At 44.7% G+C, this 17,721-nt stretch overlaps 1 protein-coding gene and 1 long non-coding RNA gene across 3 annotated transcripts in view; one reads left to right on the forward strand and one right to left on the reverse strand.

Annotated features, from left to right (window-relative positions):
- The window catches only part of ANO6 (anoctamin 6), a 184,795-nt gene extending 171,492 nt beyond the window's left edge, over window positions 1-13,303 (reverse strand). Inside the window, exon 1 of one of the 2 annotated variants that reach the window (XM_072765493.1) lies at window positions 12,968-13,303. In XM_072765493.1, coding sequence (XP_072621594.1) covers window positions 12,968-13,037 — 70 coding nt within the window. In that variant the 5' untranslated portion in view covers window positions 13,038-13,303. The remainder of the gene's footprint in view (window positions 1-12,967) is intronic. The other variant, XM_072765492.1, reaches the window with a different exon arrangement.
- A 199-nt stretch (window positions 13,304-13,502) lies between these two features.
- Window positions 13,503-16,633, forward strand: LOC140599884 (uncharacterized). Its single transcript, XR_012002885.1, has 3 exons — window positions 13,503-13,636; window positions 14,103-14,203; window positions 16,498-16,633. It is a non-coding gene; the product is annotated as an uncharacterized lncRNA (long non-coding RNA).
- The last annotated feature ends 1,088 nt before the right edge of the window (window positions 16,634-17,721 follow it).

The raw sequence follows: 17,721 nt of genomic DNA on the forward strand, positions 1-17,721 counted from the left end.
CTCTCTCTCTCTCTGTATGTCTATCGTGAATAAATAAATAAAATTTTTTAAAAAATCAAAATATTTTCCAGATATTCTTATATATAAAATATAATGGACTATGACTGATATCCAGAAAACACGGATGAATCTCCAAAAATATTATGCTAAGAAGCCAGGCGCACAAGAGACCACATTCTGTAGGATTCTATTTACATGCAGCTCAAGAACAGGGAAACCAATTTATTGTAGGAGTCATTCAGTGTTCCCCTAGACTGGGGGAGGAAGACATCCCTTGAAAGAGCAATGGAAGTGTCCTCTGGTTGTGGGTGATGATTATAAAATTTGTCAAAAGTTAACAAACTGAACGGCTAACTTTGCATTTTACTGTATGTAAAATATGCCCTTTAAATGTAAAAAAAAAAAAACAAAAAACAAAAAACAAAAAACAAAACACCACAGGACTCCATAAACGTGCTAAGAATAGAGGGTTCGGGTAAAAGCATGGCTAAGGGTTGCTGGTACCATCTTTTATACTTGATCTCAATGGCATTTATAAAGAAAATATTCCTGATTTGGAAGGAATAAGATGCAATGGCTAAAACAATAAGTTTAGTAACACAATTACATTGCTTGCTGGACTTCATTTATGTATGAAAGACCCTAACAAAGAAAAGAAAGAGGATTTTTTAAGAGTAAATGAAAACAGAATTTGCATCCATTTCTGCCCTAGCAACTGAAAACAAACCAAGTTTTAATTTGCATCTTCATTCGTATTCTAGTACCAGGGTACTTTGGCTTCTTACACAGAAGGACTTCTAGAGTGGAAGTGTATAGTATTAGGACCTCTCAGGAGGAAGGTCTCCGAGGGAGCCCCACAGGGTTCCTGTGGGGCTTTCCCACCGTCACACAAATTCTGACTCATGCCTCAAGGGCTTGGTTATGAGACCCAGCCAAAATCAGGCCCTTGAAATGAGTCACATCCCTTAGCAAAGCAGGGCAGGGTGAAAGGAGAATCAGTTCCTGGCTGAAAACCCAAGAAAGGCGCTCTTTGCTAGCTGCCTGCCCCATTCAAGTGAGGAGAGAAAAACGTGGAACATGAGGACAAGATGGACCTGCTCCTTCACTCTTTCCTCCTCCGCTGTCAACACAGGCAAAGTGCACAGCATTGCCCGCAGCCCAATCTCTCAGGCCCGTCTTTAACTTAAGGAAGGGAGAGTATTGTGCTAAATTGAGCTACAAAGGAAGAGTTAAAGGGAACTGGGAGCGACCTACAGAATTTTGTGGCTTTCCAACTTGGTGCGAATAGTTTGGCCAATCTACCAAGGAGCAGAGGGGCACAGCACCAAACAGCAACAGAGCTACTTCCTCACTATAGCAAGTGCACTAACAGCTGTAAAAATCATATAAACAAAGCTTCTGCCTGGAGGGCTGCCCCAGCACAGCCCAAGTGCAGTTGTGAGCCTGAAAACACTTGTGTTGGACGCATGAATCTAATGTTCGTTTTGAGCCTTCTCATGGGCCTTTTTAAAGATGACACTCTAAGGCCATGTTATTTTTAGAATTATGAAAATAACAGCTGTACTTGTCAGCCATCCTCCAGGGAGGGCCCTTCTCCTTGAACTGGCTTTGGAAACACCCAAGGCCTGGTCTCAACTGTGCTTATCCTCCTAGGTCTCTTTTTTCACAATCTTTAAATACAATTTGGTGGTAATCTTTTTTTTTTTTTTTTTTGTGGTAATCTGTCAGCATGTCTGTCTTCCCTGCCAGTCAGTCTCCTCGTTGAGGGCAGAGGACATTTCTGTCTTGCATACTGTTGAGTTCCTAGCACAGAGCACGATGCCTGGCACGTAGAAGGTGCTGAACAGACACCGGGTGAATGAATGGATTTCTGCATTGCTGGTTTTTATTTTATCATTTATCAGAAAACAAGTTTCACTAAAGCTGAAATATGCTCTCCTCTCTCTCTGTTCTACATCCTCAGACCTCAAATACTACATGATCCACAAGAGGTCTTCAGTAAAGATTGTGAGAAGACATCAATTTGGTGCTCTATGCTCAGCGAAATCTCTAGGCACATCCTTTTTGTTTTGTTTTGTTTTGAGGGAGAGAGAGAGCACGCTCGCACATGCTCAAGCAAATGGAACAGGCAAGGACAGGAGGGGGGCAGAGGGAGAGGCAGACAGAGGAGAATCCTCAAGCAGGCTCCACACTCAGCACAGAGCCTGACGCAGGGCTCGATCTCATCACCCTGAGATGACCTGAGCCGAAATCTAGAGTCAGACGTTCAGCCGACTGAGCCACACAGGCATCCCTACACACGTCTTTTTATAAGAGCAACAACGGTCCTGATGTCTGAAGCCCACTAGTAGCAAATTCCACAATCAGCCTTCAAAGGGATTTTTGTGTGTGTGCCAAATAACTTAGTCAAGATTGTGACTGAACTCTTCAAAATAAGTATCTTGGAGTATGAAACAAGCCACTAGCCACAGTTTAGGCAACTGTAATTCTCAGGAAAACCATGATTACCCCATTGCTCAAAAGCTATTTACTGTGTTGCTGACCCTTAGAGTAGATGACAAGGCCTGTTAGAAATGTTCACATCTCCTCTATGATTTGTAAGCTGCAATGTGCTGGTTATAGAAGCATACACCCCACAGCTACTAAATGCTATTTAAATGGAATAAGGAAATATGAGACAGTCTGACAATCTGGAATATAGGCTGAAATCCATGGACAACAAGAACCACAATTCTAAGTGCAGTAACCAAAGATGACATTTTCACTTTTATTGGAGAGTCACTTCTAATGAACACCTAACTACAGAGCAAATAATTTTAACCCTGGAGATAAAAAACAGCTTTTCTCCTTTCATTTTTGCTTTAATCTGCCCAAACGGAATGGGACATCTAACTTTTCTTAGGGTTGATGCTGCTGGGGGGCGGGAGGGGGGGTTGTTTAAGTTCTAGCAGCTGGGTATAGGCATATCACTCCCAAACTTCAAACACACAAAAGGAAAGATATCATTTCATACACCTATTTTGTAAATTAGGTAGAGATTGTTTTATTTTTTATATCACTAAATTCAAAACAATTCAAACCATAAAGGTAATGATTTGTGTGCTCATCTTCAGTTTTATTATCTTGCTCTGTATCATATTCATGTCTTTTTTTTAAGTCTTTTTAAAATATTTTTTAAGGATTTTGTTTATTCATGAGAGACACAGAGAGAGAGAGAGAGAGATGCAGAGACATAGGCAGAGGAAGAGGCAGGCTCCATGCGGGGAGCCCAATGCAGGACTCGGTGCCAGGACTCCAGGATCACAGCCTGAGCCAAAGGCAGACACTCAACCACTGAGCCACCCAGGTGTCCCCATATTCATGTCTTTTAACAGGTTTTATTAGACTTCAAACTTTTCAATAATACTTAATAAAGAGAAATTTTAGCCCTGTGGGCAAATGAGACATTTCAGAATTTTTCTATTTAAAATAACTGACGGGATCCCTGGGTGGCCTGCCTTTGGCCCAGGGCGCAATCCTGGAGACCTGGGATCGAATCCGTCGGGCTCCGGTGCATGGAGCCTGCTTCTCCCTCTGCCTGTGTCTCTGCCTCTCTCTGTGTGTAACTATCATAAATAAAATAAATAAATAAATAAATAAAAATAAAAGCTTTCTTCCTGAAAATAAAATAAAATAAAATAACTGACTATTCAAATGATAAGTAAATACTATATATTTATTTTAAAACCGCATATTTTAGGAGCGCCTGGGTGGCTCAGTTGGTTAAGCATCAGACTCTTGATTTCAGATCGGGTCATGATCTCAGCGTTATGGGATTGAGCCCCTTGTCTGCTTCTCTCTCTCTCTCTCTCTCCCCCCACCCCGTCCCTCCTCCCATTAGCACACATGCACTCCCACTCTCTCTAAAATAAATAAAAATGCATATTTCCTTAAATGTTTACCTTATTAAAATTTCACAGGATCAATATTAAGAACACTACTCTTTAGATCCTTTTTTTTTAATTCTTTTTTTTTAAGATTTATTTATTTATTCATGATAGACAGAGAGAGAGAGAGGCAGAGACACAGGCAGAGGGAGAAGCAGGCTCCATGCAGGGAGCCCGATGCGGTACTCGTTCCCGGGACTCCAGGATTGCGCCCTGGGCCAAAGGCAGGAGCTAAACTGCTGAGCCACCCAGGGATCCCTACTCTTTAGATTCTAATTCGAGATACTTTTAAAATCTTAAAGTTGCTAGATTAAGAAATGCTCTTATTTCTTCTGCATTTCTTTAGTGTAAAAGCTATCAAAGTATCATTTAAATTTCATTATGAATCTTTATAGTATATTCTCTTACCTTTCTTACTAAAATTATATATATTCAAAGGGATGATACTGTTGTGAAATGTATCTACTGGAAAATCTAACTTAAGTTACACTAGTCACTGTGTATTTCTCCACTTTTGGTTGCTTTACAAATGACTCCATTATTTGTTGGTCTATTATGTGCCAGGAACTGTCCCTTGTCCTTTTATATATTATTAAGCCTTATAACAATTCTATAAAGTATCATTACCCTTTCTATATTACCTCTATGACATTTTTCTGATACGGAAGCCAAGGCTCCAAAGTTATAAAAACCTGCCCAAGGGTTGGTCTTTATGCAAAGGCCTATCTTTTCAATCTACCATAATCCTTTGATAATCAAAGTCTTTCATCCATTTACTCATTCAATAAGAATTTATTGATCCTCTATCATGTGCCAAGCACTATGCTGCTCAGTGAGGTGACAGTTCTCAAGATGCTCATAGTTTAATGAAAAAGGCAAAGACAAACAATGAGCTATATAAATGGAAGGTACAGTCTTGGGGGAAAAATAAAACCTCCAGTGAAAAACAGAAGAGGTAAATCTGGGTTGAGATATAGGTAAAAATTGCTACCCATAATATTAACAACATTAGCTTCTAATTATGGAGGGCTTTTGGCTCATCAGTTACCACAACTCTGCCAAGTAAGATTTTTTTTTTAAATTACATCATTTTGATAGAGTCACCCTTGAAGTAGGTTCTAATATCAACTCCATTTTTAGAGAGGAGGGGAAAGCTGTTAATGACTCAAGGTCACACGGCTAGTGAATGTCTGGGCTAGAATTTGAATCACATCTGTCTAAAACTGAAGTGTAAGCAGTGGTCGTCTCTATCTCTGGGCAGAGCCAGGCAATTTGTCTGAGGAGAGCAATGGGACAGAGGTCAGATAAAGAACTCTGAGGAGCAGGAAAAGGAGCCAATGGGGGGTAAATAGAAAGGACCCACAGGCCAACGGAGAGACCCATCTCTTCCTCACCATGGACAGCCACAGTACAAGATGCCAGTCCATATCTCTGGCCAAGGTAAGGTGGCGTTATCTACAACAGATGGCGGAAATCAGCTTTCAACAAGGGGAAAAGTCATCCTTTTCTTTTCATCTCCAGTAGAAGTACTTCTAATCAAATTCAGGTTTTCGCCTACAGATCCAAACCTCAAGAAAAGAGCACTTTCACCTGGTCCCTAATACCCACACTCATGGAGGGCTTTGAGGGGAGAGGATGGGTCCCTCAGACAGGGGAGCTGAGGCCAGGCCTCTTCTCTTTCCCATCAGACCCACAGAGATGTAGAGTCACAAGGCATCCCCAGAGCCCTCTGAGAACGGAGTTTGGGTGTGCCAGCATAACAAGGTGGCCAAGAAGGTCCTCTCTGAGAGACACCGGGTCATTTCCAATTCTGAGGACATTTAGAGAATGAAGAGCCAAAACTGCACACAGCATGGTCAAGAACTGGAAAGGGGGCGATGGGAAAGATGTAAAGTCAAATGGGTTTTTAACATCAGGTCAACAATCATGCCCACCATGTACCACCTGACTGCCCTCCCTTCTGCTGAATGGCAAATATCTCTGAACAATTCTCCACGTTTCCAACTTCAGTAGTAAGAGTTGAATCATGGAGAACCCTGAACACTGAGAATCTCATCACTGATCTTCCCCTCCTCTGTTCTCCTATGATATTCAATTGGTAATAAAACCTATTTACTTCTTTTTTTTTTTTAAGATTTTATTTATTCATGAGAGACACAGAGAGAGAGAGAGGCAGAGACATAGGCAGAGAGAGAGAAGCAAGCTCCCTGCAAGGAGCCTGATGTGGGACTAGATCCTGGGACTCCAGGATCATGCTCTGGGCCAAGGGCAGGTGTTCAACCACTGAGCCACCCAGGTGTCCCCAAAACCTATGTACTTCTTAAATGTCTCCTTCCTCACTTCTTGTACATACAATTATCTGATGACACACAGGAGCACAAATACTTTGGCTAGAAACTGCCTGACAGCAATTGAGACAATGGGATAAGCTACAGGTACGACTGATGGAAAAATAATCTCTACATGTATGAGCAATTTACGGGGAGCCTCCTAGGTGTCAGCCCTTAGGATCTTTTGCTAAGATTCCCTGAAAGAGATTCCTCCTAAAATAGGTTTCCTGGAATTTGGAAAACATTGTCAGTCAGTCTGAAGATCTGAGAGAGAGAAAGAGAGAAAGAGAGAGAGAGAGACAGAGAAGAAGAAGAAGAAGAAGAAAAAAAAAGCTCACAATAATTATCTCTTTGCAGAAACCACATGCTATTCTTTGACTCCTTTATCTTTAAACACATGTGTCTGCAGCAGAGCCCCCGTCATGGTCATCCTTAACCTGACACTTAGTGGGCAGCTCCTGCACACATGATGTGACAAGGGCCACACAAAACAGCAATGTTTAAGGGGACAGAATTTAGGGATCTCTGAGGCTGAGTAGCCATTTCTTACACTGGAATTAAAATAAAATGAGGTGAGATCTTTTAAAGAAATGAAGAAAGTTAGCAGTGAAATACATGAATTCATTATGATGGTGACCTTGTAACTGCCAGTTGTGGAGGGTGAGTGAAAGGCCCCACACCCAGCGCTGGACATACACCTGGCATCCTCCTAGCAACCCCATCAGGCTGAAGAAACAGGCTCAGAGAAGCCAAGAAACTTGCCTCAGGTAATAGATTCTAAGTGGCAAAGCCAACCCAAACTCAGGTCTTCTGACTGCCAGTCATTCCTCTCCCTCCTCCCTGCTCCACATCAATGTGGCCTTCACTTAGTCCCTCCTCCCCATCCCCCTCTCCAGGGATTCACTTACCACCCTCTCTCTTTAACCCTTAGTATCTATGATCCATGAATTTATACTCTTCCTTTAGTGTATCATTGTTTCTAAGGGTTTTGTTTTTCTTTTTTTTTTTTTAGAAAGGGGATCTTATCTTTTACACAAATGAGGAACCCAGGGCTTGTTTATTTAATAAGTAACAGCAGAAAGAAATAAAATGCTACAAAACAAATGAATGCAGTTGTTTCAGATCATTATATAAACAAACTTTTAAAATAATGTTAAAGGTCTGAGGTTACATGTGAGAAGAGTATAATGTTTGTTTAGACTTTAGCAGGGAATAATTTCTATTAAAAACTAAGCACAAATCAAGAAAAAAAAATGCTTAAAGCTGTGTCTACGTGATGCCCCAAGAAAAATTTAGCCATCATTTTCTCTGTACCAAGCCAAAGATTATTTTTCAAATAATCTAGATAGACTGTCTGGAGAAATTATAAAAAATTCAATTATGTAAACACAATCTTAGTTTCTTAGTTTATATACACCAAGCTTTATAAACAAGCCTATAATCTGCATAATTGTGCTTTGTGAAAGAACATCTACTTGCATGACTGACCTATGGCTAAAGGTCTGCCAAAGTTAAAATTAAGGTTTTAAAAAAGATAATTTTAAAGATCAATATCCTTTTTCCCCTCAATTTCAAGTATTTGTATTTTTAAATAATGTGGGAAATAGTAGAGTTTCAATGTCCTAGATTAAAAGCATTAACGATAAAAGCCACATCTGGACTTCACAAAAGAATATATTTTCTTTCATTCGTATTTTTAGCTACTGAATAACTTACTGCAGCAAGTTCTTTCAGTTAGCATTCAGACATGTAGCCAGGGCAGTAATAAATACCACAGCAGAGAAAGTTGCCTATTAACCCTTTAACTTGTCTTCCATGCACACGTTCCATCTGATGTTTTGGCTGAGGAGTATCTGAATTGCTCTTCAGTACATATCCAGACACTATCCCATGGTCGACATTTTCATCTAGTATCCTCTAAACTGGGATTCTAATTAATTTTAGTTGCAGTATTATAAAGCAAGGCAAAACTAAAGGAAAAGCCGTAATAACCATGATGATAATGACTTAAGACAATCAGCTGATTGTATTAAATTCTCACCATCTCTATCTTTACATAGGAGTTACCAATCAGGCAAGAAGTACATTTCCTTGGTTGAAGGTAATTGGAAATGATTCTTTTTCTGGTCTAAAACTGGTAATTTTTGCACAGACCAAGCCCTGACTACATTGTATCACAGAAGCAATCAAGCTTTAATCTTAGGCATACAAAGCTTCCATTAAAATCTAAAAAACAGTCCCTTAGCAAGTGTTTGTTCAGTATCTACTATGTGAAAAGCATTGTGATATGCAGGCTCAGTGTACAAAGGTGAGTAAGATAGCAGCACTCCTCTCTCTGTGACTATATAACCTCTTCCTTAAGATATATTGAATCAGCTACAATACCAAACACAAACTGATAAATATGATAACAGATGAAAACCTAAAGTATTAGCTAGAGTGGAAACTTTTATTAAAACGTAATCAGTTTAATCTAACCTGCTATGGGTACCACCTTGAAAGTTGAAGACCACCTTTCAACTTAAGGCTAGACTATGGGATTTTTAAATAATGTAGTATAATCTCCCTTCCAGAATGTTGGAATTTAAAATAGTATCTCTGGGGGATCCCTGGGTGGCGCAGCGGTTTGGCGCCTGCCTTTGGCCCAGGGCGTGATCCTGGAGACCTGGGATTGAATCCCACGTCGGGCTCCCGGTGCATGGAGCCTGCTTCTCCCTCTGCCTGTGTCTCTGCCTCTCCCTCTCTCTCTCTCTCTGTGACTATCATAAATAAATAAAAAATAAAATTAAAAAATAAAATAAAATAGTATCTCTGACAGAAACCTTCCCAGGAGCTTTTGGTCTAAAGTTACTGGTTTCTGAAAGAAAAAAAAAAGGTAGAGCAATCAACATGTGTGACTATTGCAACCTCTTGAGAAAAAAAAAGAAAGGGGTGTGTGTGTGGAACTTTTTTAGAGCTGTTTGTGCCAGATTTAAAGAACAATGGGAATTACAAGAGGAGATGGCAAACATTTTAGAAAGCAATTCTTTGACTTGAAAGTTAAAACATAGAAGACAGTGACTGGAGATTTGAACTGAAAAGAACAGGTTTCTTTTAAAAAGGGCAAAACTATACTCAAAGAGAAAAGCTTTAAGGATAGTTATTTGTTGTTTTTTTTTTTAACTGTCATTCTCCTGGTACAGACTATCTCCCTCGTGCCACCGCAAATAAGGACAGCATAAAGTTTTGGGTTTTTTTGGGGGGTTTTTTTTTTTGGTTTTTTTTTTTTTTTTTGAGAAGTCACATTTAGGAATGCTCAAGACACATCGTTGTCCTAGCCCTCCCCCTGGTCTATGTCTCATCCTTCCCAGGGCTGCTTCAGGCACTGCGTCTGAAGAATCCCCTCAGCAAGATGCCTGGCTTTCTCCTTGGTACCACCACTGATCCTGGTGCACATCTTGATTACAGCATTAATCACAGACTACTACAATTATCTATTTGTGTATCTGCCTCCTTCCTAGATAGTGAGGTAAGAGAGGTCAAGGACCCCGCAACCTAGCAGAGTACCTGATAAACTATGTACAATCAACAGATAACAGGTCATCTCACAGTGCCATATAAAAGAATTCTACTAGGACCATAAAACCACTGAGCATAAAGCTAATCAAACTAAAAGGAGCAATTCACTTACAATGAGCCTTTCAACAATGATTTGCTTGGCTTCTACTGAATAGCAAGCACCATTCTAGGCATGAGGGGCATAGAACACAAAGCATGCAAGACACCTGCCTTCAGGGAACTTACATGTTAGAGGAAGGGTGAGGAAGAAAACTTTAAAAAAAAATTATAACAGTGAATGTCTACAAAGTTTGGGATATTTTGTATAATCTCTCGAAGACCCAAGTGGTCTAGTCCCAGTGCCCAAGAAATTTACACTCTAGTTGTGGGTATAAAGATAATCAACAACAAAGACAAAATACAAAGTGAATGCTAATTGTGTAGAACAGAAAAATAAGGGGTGTGACAATTTATTGGTGGGCACTTTGGGCCATAAGGATCAGTAATAGCTTTCTAGGTTCCTGGCAGGCTTGGAAGGAGAGTGAGCCACTGAGAAACAGAGGAGCCAAGTCTGGTATTACTAAGGAAGGGAAATGGTCTGAACTAAAGCAGAGGAGAAAAGTGTAAGATTTTTTGGAATGATAGAAAAGTGTCCCTCCTGCACACCTGCCATCACTTTCCACCTAATTATTCAGCTCAAGTCCAAGAGTCACCTTGTTTGCTGGAAGCGGTGGGTCTTTGAGGCCTCAGTGATGTCACCTCTTTCCTAAATTTTCAGACCACTCTTCTCTATTCCCATGACCACTGCAGGCATTTCCAAACCTGACTACTAGAAAAGTCTACCTCTACCTCCTTCCCACTCCAATCCATTTTCCAACATGCTGCCAGGAAGATCTATCCTAACGCATATTTGATCCTATTATTCTTTCCTTTAAAAAAAATTGTCTAAGTATAGAGGAATGGATAAGGAAGATGTAGTGTGTGTGTGTGTGTGTGTGTGTGTGCATATATATATAAAATCATCACCAGCATCATCACCATCACCCTCCTCCTTCCTTGCATGTGGGCAATGGGATATTAGTCAGCCATGAGAATGAGGGAAATCCCGCTGTTTGGGACAACATGGGTGGAACCTGAAGGACATCACGCTAAGTGAAAGAAGCCTGACAAAGACAATTACTGTGTGTCACTTCCAGGTGAAATCTACAAAAAGCTGAACTCCTAGAAACAGCAGGATGAGGAGGGGAGGAGGGGATGCTGGTCAAAAGGCACAAACTTCCAGTTGTAAGGCCAAGTTCTGGGGATCTGAAGTACAGCATAGTGATTATTATCATTAATACTGTATCCTGTACTGGAAAGTCGCTAACATGGTGGGCCTTAAAATGTTCTCACCACAAAAAAGGAAACGGTAATCATGAGGTCACGGAGGCGCTGGTTAAAGCTACGGAGGTAATCATTTTGCAACATGGAAGATTTTTGCATAGAATATACATAGAATCATTTTGCAACCCTCAGCGGGTTGTACAAATGTTACATGTAAACTGTATCTCAATCCGGCCGGGGGGAAAAATGATAAAGGAAAACCACATCTATGAATGAATGAATGAATGAATGAATGAATGAATGAAGAAAAGAAAAACCACATCTATAAATGAATGAATGAATGAATGAATGAATAAAAGAAAAGAAAAGCCACATCTAGCTCCTAAAATTAAGGGACTTCTAAAGTCATTCAAGAAAAATAAGGGGGGGGGGGGGCTTTAGGACATGAGCAAGAACTGTTATGTTTTAAACTGAGCCTGGGAGCAAGAGGGAGGCTCCAGAGCTGCTGAACAGAGCAGCTCGTTAATGTAGCTGCCAGGTTCTGGAGGCCCCGCGTGTGCTCACTCGCTGGCCCCAATTGTTTTCCTCCCGCCACCCCCATCCCCATTAAGCAGTTCTCCCTTCGCTCCGTCTACAACCCCTGCACATTTTAAACTCTAACTAGAAATGACAACCCCCAGGCCTGCCCCCCAGGCCTGCACCCCCCTGCCCCCCAGGCCTGCACCGCCCCCCCCCCCCCCCAGCTCCGGCCCTCGCCCTCGGAGGAAGTGTCCCGAGATCCGCCCCAACTAGGGCTTCCTCCTCCAATCACTTCCCCCGCGGGCTCTGCGGCTGAAGGAAGCCTCCCCGGCCGCCCCCCGCGGCCGCAAATCCGTTCCCGGGGGCCCCACCCGCCTCCCGCGCCGCTCCCAGCTTTCGCTTTAAGGCGGGCACAGGTGGGCCGCGGGCACAGGTGGGCCGCGCAGCCCGCGCCCCGGCCCCCGCCCCGCGCCGCTCTCCGCAAGCCCCAGCGCAGGTGCGGGGGGCAGGGAGTGACCCCGAAGTTGCTGCCCCGGCGCCAAGGTCCCACCCGTACGCGCTCCGCCGCTCAGGGGCCGCGCCCGCCGCCCGCCCCGGCGCCCCCCACCCCCACCCCATCCCATCCTCACCCCCTCCCCGGCCTTCCCGGGGGCGCCCCACCCCGCCCGCAGCTGAATGCACCGCGGCCCCGGGACGGCGACGCGGGCTCCCTCCGCTGCTCCCCCGCTGCTCCCCCGCTGCTCCTCCCGCTGCTCCCCCGCTGCTCCTCCCGCTGCTCCTCCCGCTGCTCCTCCGCTGCTCCTCCACTTCTCCCCACGCTGCTTCCCCCCACTGCTCCCCACGCTGCTCCTCCAATGCTGCCCCCGCTGCTCCCTCCGCTGCTCCCTCCAGTGCTCCCCCTGGTGCTCCCCCCACTGCTCCCCACGTTGCTCCTCCAATGCTGCCCCCGCTACTCCTCCGCTGCTCCCCCCGCTGCTCCCCAGGCTGCTCCTCCACGGCTCCCCTCGCTGCTCCCCCACTGCTCCCCTCGCTGCTCCTCCAATGCTGCCCCCGTTACTCCTCCGCTGCTCCCCCCGCTGCTCCTCCACTTCTCACTTCTCCCCCCGCTGCTCCGCAGGGTGCTCCTCCACTGCTCCCCTCGCTGCTCCTCCACTGCTCCCCTCGCTGCTCCTCCACTGCTCCCCTCGCTGCTCCCCCCGCTGCTCCCCCGCTGCTCCCCCGCTGCTCCCCCCGCCGGTCCTCCCGCGCCTCTGCGAGCCCCCGGGCGCCGCGCCCCCGCGCAGTCCCCAACTTGTCCGGCCGCCGGGCCGCGCCGGGGAAGCCCCCGCTCACCGATATCCCCGTCGTCGTCGTCCTCCTCCTCCTCCATTCCTAGCAGGACGTCCCTGGTCATCATTTGCATGGCTCCCCCAAAAGGCGGCTCCGAACTTGGCGCGAAGTTGGGGGCTCCCGGGCTCCGGCCCCACCGCGCTGCCACGGGGCCCTGCGTGCGCGCGGGGCGGGCGGGGCGCGCGGGGCGCGCGGGGCGGGCGGCGGGGGCGGCGGGGGCGGCCCGCACTGCCGGGAGCCGAGCCCTGCGAGCCCTGCGAGCCCTGCGAGCCCTGCGCCCGAGCCCAGCCTCTCGCCAGCCGCGCGGGGCCGGCCACTGAGCATGCCCAGTGAGCGAGCCGGGCTCGCTGCGGAATGATCAAACTTCCCCCGGGCTCCTTGGGCTCCCAGAAGGAAGTCGGGACGGAGCCGGAGCCGTTGACGTTGGCGCTCTGCAAGCCCGGGACCTCGGGGAGGAGGCGGCGAGGGCCCGCGGGGTGGGGGCGGGGGCGGGGCAGTGGACGGGGCTCCCCGAGCCTGCCTGCGAGCGGGGCAGCTCTCTAAGGTCAGCCTTGGCCGACCGGGGCTTGCTGCCCTTGACCCGTGTCACTGCGGCTCGGGCCGGGGACCCTGCGGGCCAGGCTACGTGGAGCCAGTGCAGGATCTTCAAGCATCAATTACTCTGACTCCAAAGTAAGGGGACGTGTCCTCTGGGGGGGGGGGGGGGGCGGGGGGCACAGAGAAAAGAGGCAAAACTCGTAGATCATAAGCCACAGAAGAGAAAAGAGGGAGATGTAGAGCAACGTGTTCACAAAAGGCAGGAGGATTTCCGCATAAAGAGAGGTTAGGAGGCGAGAGAAGCGCCCTCTACCCCCGCCTGCACCAGCACAGGCAGGGTGTGGTCGCAGGAGGACCTGGAGCGCGCAGTCCCTTTGGACCCCGGAGGCTTAGTCCTCTCCGCGTCAAAAATGCAAAAGAAGCCAAAGAACGACGCTGGGGTTTGAGGGAAACTCTGCTGTAATGCAGCGTGAAAGACTATTACTAACCCGAGGCCGCAGGGAAAGGACTAAAATAAAATTGAGGCAGAGTATAAAAGAATGCATTCCCGGAGACTTAAAAAGAGCCATAGGACACATGCAAAGGGATTTCTACTTTGCAGGCACGTGAACTGCAGGATTCCGGGATGGGGTGTCTGCAGAGCTGTGTTCAGAGAAGCTGGTGATGGATGGGTCCATTTGGACTCCCGGAAAGGGCCAGACGGTATGTTTGAAATCCTTGTTAGAGTCATTGTCCTACACTTGCCATCGAAACTTTTTTTATGTTTTTTCCATTAACGTAGCAGAATTATTATGATGACACTAAATTGCCTGTGCATTTTACTCTCCTGTATGTTAGAGGTTAATTGGACACCCAGGTAGTCAGGCCCAGGGTCCCCAGCAAGAAAGCAAAAAAGCCCAGATAGCCAAGACCAAATCGCACTAGCATCCTGTTTTACAGCTTAGACAAGACCACAATAGCATCCTGTCTAGCCGCCTCTGCAAAAGTGACTTTTACAAAACATCCTAAAACAGAACAATTAACTGTAAAACAGTTGTCAGTATCACAAGTTGAAGCGGGTCGTCTCCGGATGTGAGCGCAAGAGACCAGCAACAATAACCCAACAGGTAGACAGGTGCATGATCAAAGCCCTGATTGTGACACGTTAGCCACCAGTCCACAGGGACCCACACTGAGGATGCTCAAAATAGTTCCTCCAAAGAACTTATAAAAACCCCTAAATGTGAACACCAAAAGGGCAACCTTCTCGGGTCCCCTCCATCCCTGGGTCCTTTGTACTATTATTGTTCAATAAACTTTACCTTGCTGCCCACTGCTCTTCGTTTGGTCTACTTCTTCATTCTTCGAAGCGGCATGACTAAGAACTGTTGGCATTAAGGGAATAAAAATCCTGAAGCACATATTCTTGTTTTTTGAGTTTCTGTATGAAAAAAAGAAAACATTGAGACCAATCATAAGTGAGAAAACAACCATGAATATGCATCATTAGACATGTGGAAGTTACTTTTAAGAAAATATCCAGTATCTTAAAGAATAGAGAGAATTTTCTTTCTTTTAAATAGGCTCCACACTTAGTGCTTGAACTCACAACCCTGAGATCAAGGCCGGAACTGAGATCAAGAGTGGGATGCTTAACTGACTGAGCCACCCAGGTGTCCAGAGAGAAATGTGTTTAATATAAAGAGGAAACAATATAGGATGGGCAGAGGGAGATAGGAGAATAAAGAAGAAAAAAAATAAGGAGGGGAAAAAAAGATTGTTTTCTCTCAGTGAACTCTCCCCCAAAGCTCATAGGACTTACTAAATTAGAAATTCCAGAGACGTTTTAGTGACATGATCAGTTATCACAATTTTCATTTAATAAATGTGTACATAGTGATTTTTATGTGCTAGGCACAGTTCTAAATGCTTTACATTCAGTCATGTAATCCTCATTACCACTCTGGCAACTATTACCACTCTTTTACTCAGACACAGGATGATTAAATAATTAATCCAAAATCACACCTAGGATGTAAGTGGCAGAGCTGGGGTTCAAACCCAAGCATTTAAAATCTGGGCTCTTGGCCGTTTTATAAACCACCTCCAGAGACATTTCTGAATCTGTTTAAAAAAAAAAATCACACCCCCCCCCCCCAATTCTAAGCTCTCAAAGTGTCATCAACTTTCTGCCAGTTTTCTCACCAAATGGCCTAGTTTTTATGGCCTGACTTTGCTCAAAGTTAATTAGTAGTTAGAAAACTCTTGTGGTTGATTTTGTAACAGGTTTCCATGAGTCATTTGAAATTCTTTGTACATTTTAGAGTTTACACTTTTGTTGCTTGATAAATGTTGCAGAGACATTGCTGGCCTTATATGGAAAATAACTATTGCTGGAAGGGAAATGAATTATTTACTTAGGTTACCTGTGAGTCTATCATCAGTAAATTCTATTATTTCATTCAATCTATTTTATTTCCTGTAGCTTCTCTCATGCAATATTTTTTTCCAACTGAGTATTATACACTTCAAATGTAATCAAGGTCATAGGCCTATGTAAGATCCACATCCTTGACCCTAAAAAATTGTCATCTATCATGAATAATTACTGAAATAAAATGTGCCTAATAATATGTGGCCAGGTTATTGAATTTGCAAAGCTTTTCCAAGTTGGCAGGGGTAGACCAAGTATTTTCTCCTTTATTGGCCTTCTGATTCATAACAACCTTCACCTAGGCATAGGATGCCCTTTCTCTACCCATCCCTTAAATATTGTGCGTCTCTGGTTTTGATCCTGTCCCTTTTCTTCTCATCTTTCCTTTTAGAACTTACTCAGTTTTATAACTTTACTGTCTATTCCAACCAGGGCCAGTTTCATGAGCATATGAACAGTTGATTTACAGAGGGCCCTGCACTCAGAAGGACTTAATGCCTGGGAGTCTTAATGTTCTGTAGTTGCAGTCTTGAAATTCTTTTTTTGTTTGTTTGTTTGTTAAGATTTTATTTATTAATTTTAGATGGAGAGAATGATTTGAGGGGAGAGGCAGAAGGAGAGGGAGAAGCAGACTCCCTGATAAGCAGGGAACCTGACCCAGGGCTCTAACCAAGGACCCCGGGATCATGACCTGAGTTGAAGACATATGGTTAACCAACTGAGCCACCCAGGTGCCTTTACAGGTTTGAAATTCATTCTTTCTTTCTTTCTTTCTTTCTTTCTTTCTTTCTTTCTTTCTTCCTTTCTTTCTTTCTTCCTTTCTTTCTTTCTTTTCTCTCTCTCTTCCTTTTTAAAGATGTATTTATTTATTTATTTATTTATTTATGCATGAGAGACACAGAGAGAGAGAGAGAGAGAGAGAGAGAGGCAGAGACACAGGCAGAGGGAGAAGCAGGCTCCATGCAGGGAGCCCGATGCGGGACTCAATACTGGGATTCCAGGATCATGCCCTGGGCCGAAGGCAGGCACTAAACCTCTGAGCCACCCAGGGATCCCCCAGGCTTAAAATTCTTAATAATATTATCTTTGATTTTTTTTTTTTTAATACATGGAGTTCAATGAGACAATGAAGTGTGCTTGGTTTTCATATAGTCCTGCCTCCCACTGCCTCTGCCTCCCTGGGATAGTTTCTCAGCCTTACCCACCTTCCTTTTTCCTCTACCCAGAACTGCTAGGACCAAGAAATCCTGCATGCATCTGTGGTGTTGTGGGGTATGGCATGATGGCAGCTGACTTGCCCTAGATTAGCAATGCCACAGTGCTGTCACCCAGTAGGTGACTCAGGGAGAATGAGCCTCTTGCCCTTTTGTAAGGGCATCCAGACATGGAAGTTGCAATCTCTTAGAGGCAGTCCCCTTAAAGGAGTTTGGAGCCTAGAGTCCATGGGGAAGGGGAGATACCTGGCTCCACTTCCCAAGCCGCAGCCAAGGCATGATCCATCAATCCTACAAATTGGTGCGAGGGAGACCTGGCAGCTGGTGGGCCTCATGGGCTCTTTGAACAAGGAACCCTGCAAATTTTCATTTGCACTGGGCACTGCAAATTGTAAGGTTGGTCCTGATAACCTTTATTTCCAGCCCAGATCGCTCTTCTATGTTACAAATGGTATATATGTTTGCATGCTGGCTATCTCCACTTGGCTATTTCTTAGACATTTCAAATTTAGCAGGTCCAACACTAAATTTATAATCTCTGCCCCAAACCTGTTTTCCTTAAATTTGGGAATGGTACAAACTAGTTACACGAG

The sequence above is a fragment of the Vulpes vulpes genome, chromosome 8 (assembly GCF_048418805.1).
Source record: "Vulpes vulpes isolate BD-2025 chromosome 8, VulVul3, whole genome shotgun sequence".
Taxonomy (NCBI): Eukaryota; Metazoa; Chordata; class Mammalia; order Carnivora; family Canidae; genus Vulpes; species Vulpes vulpes.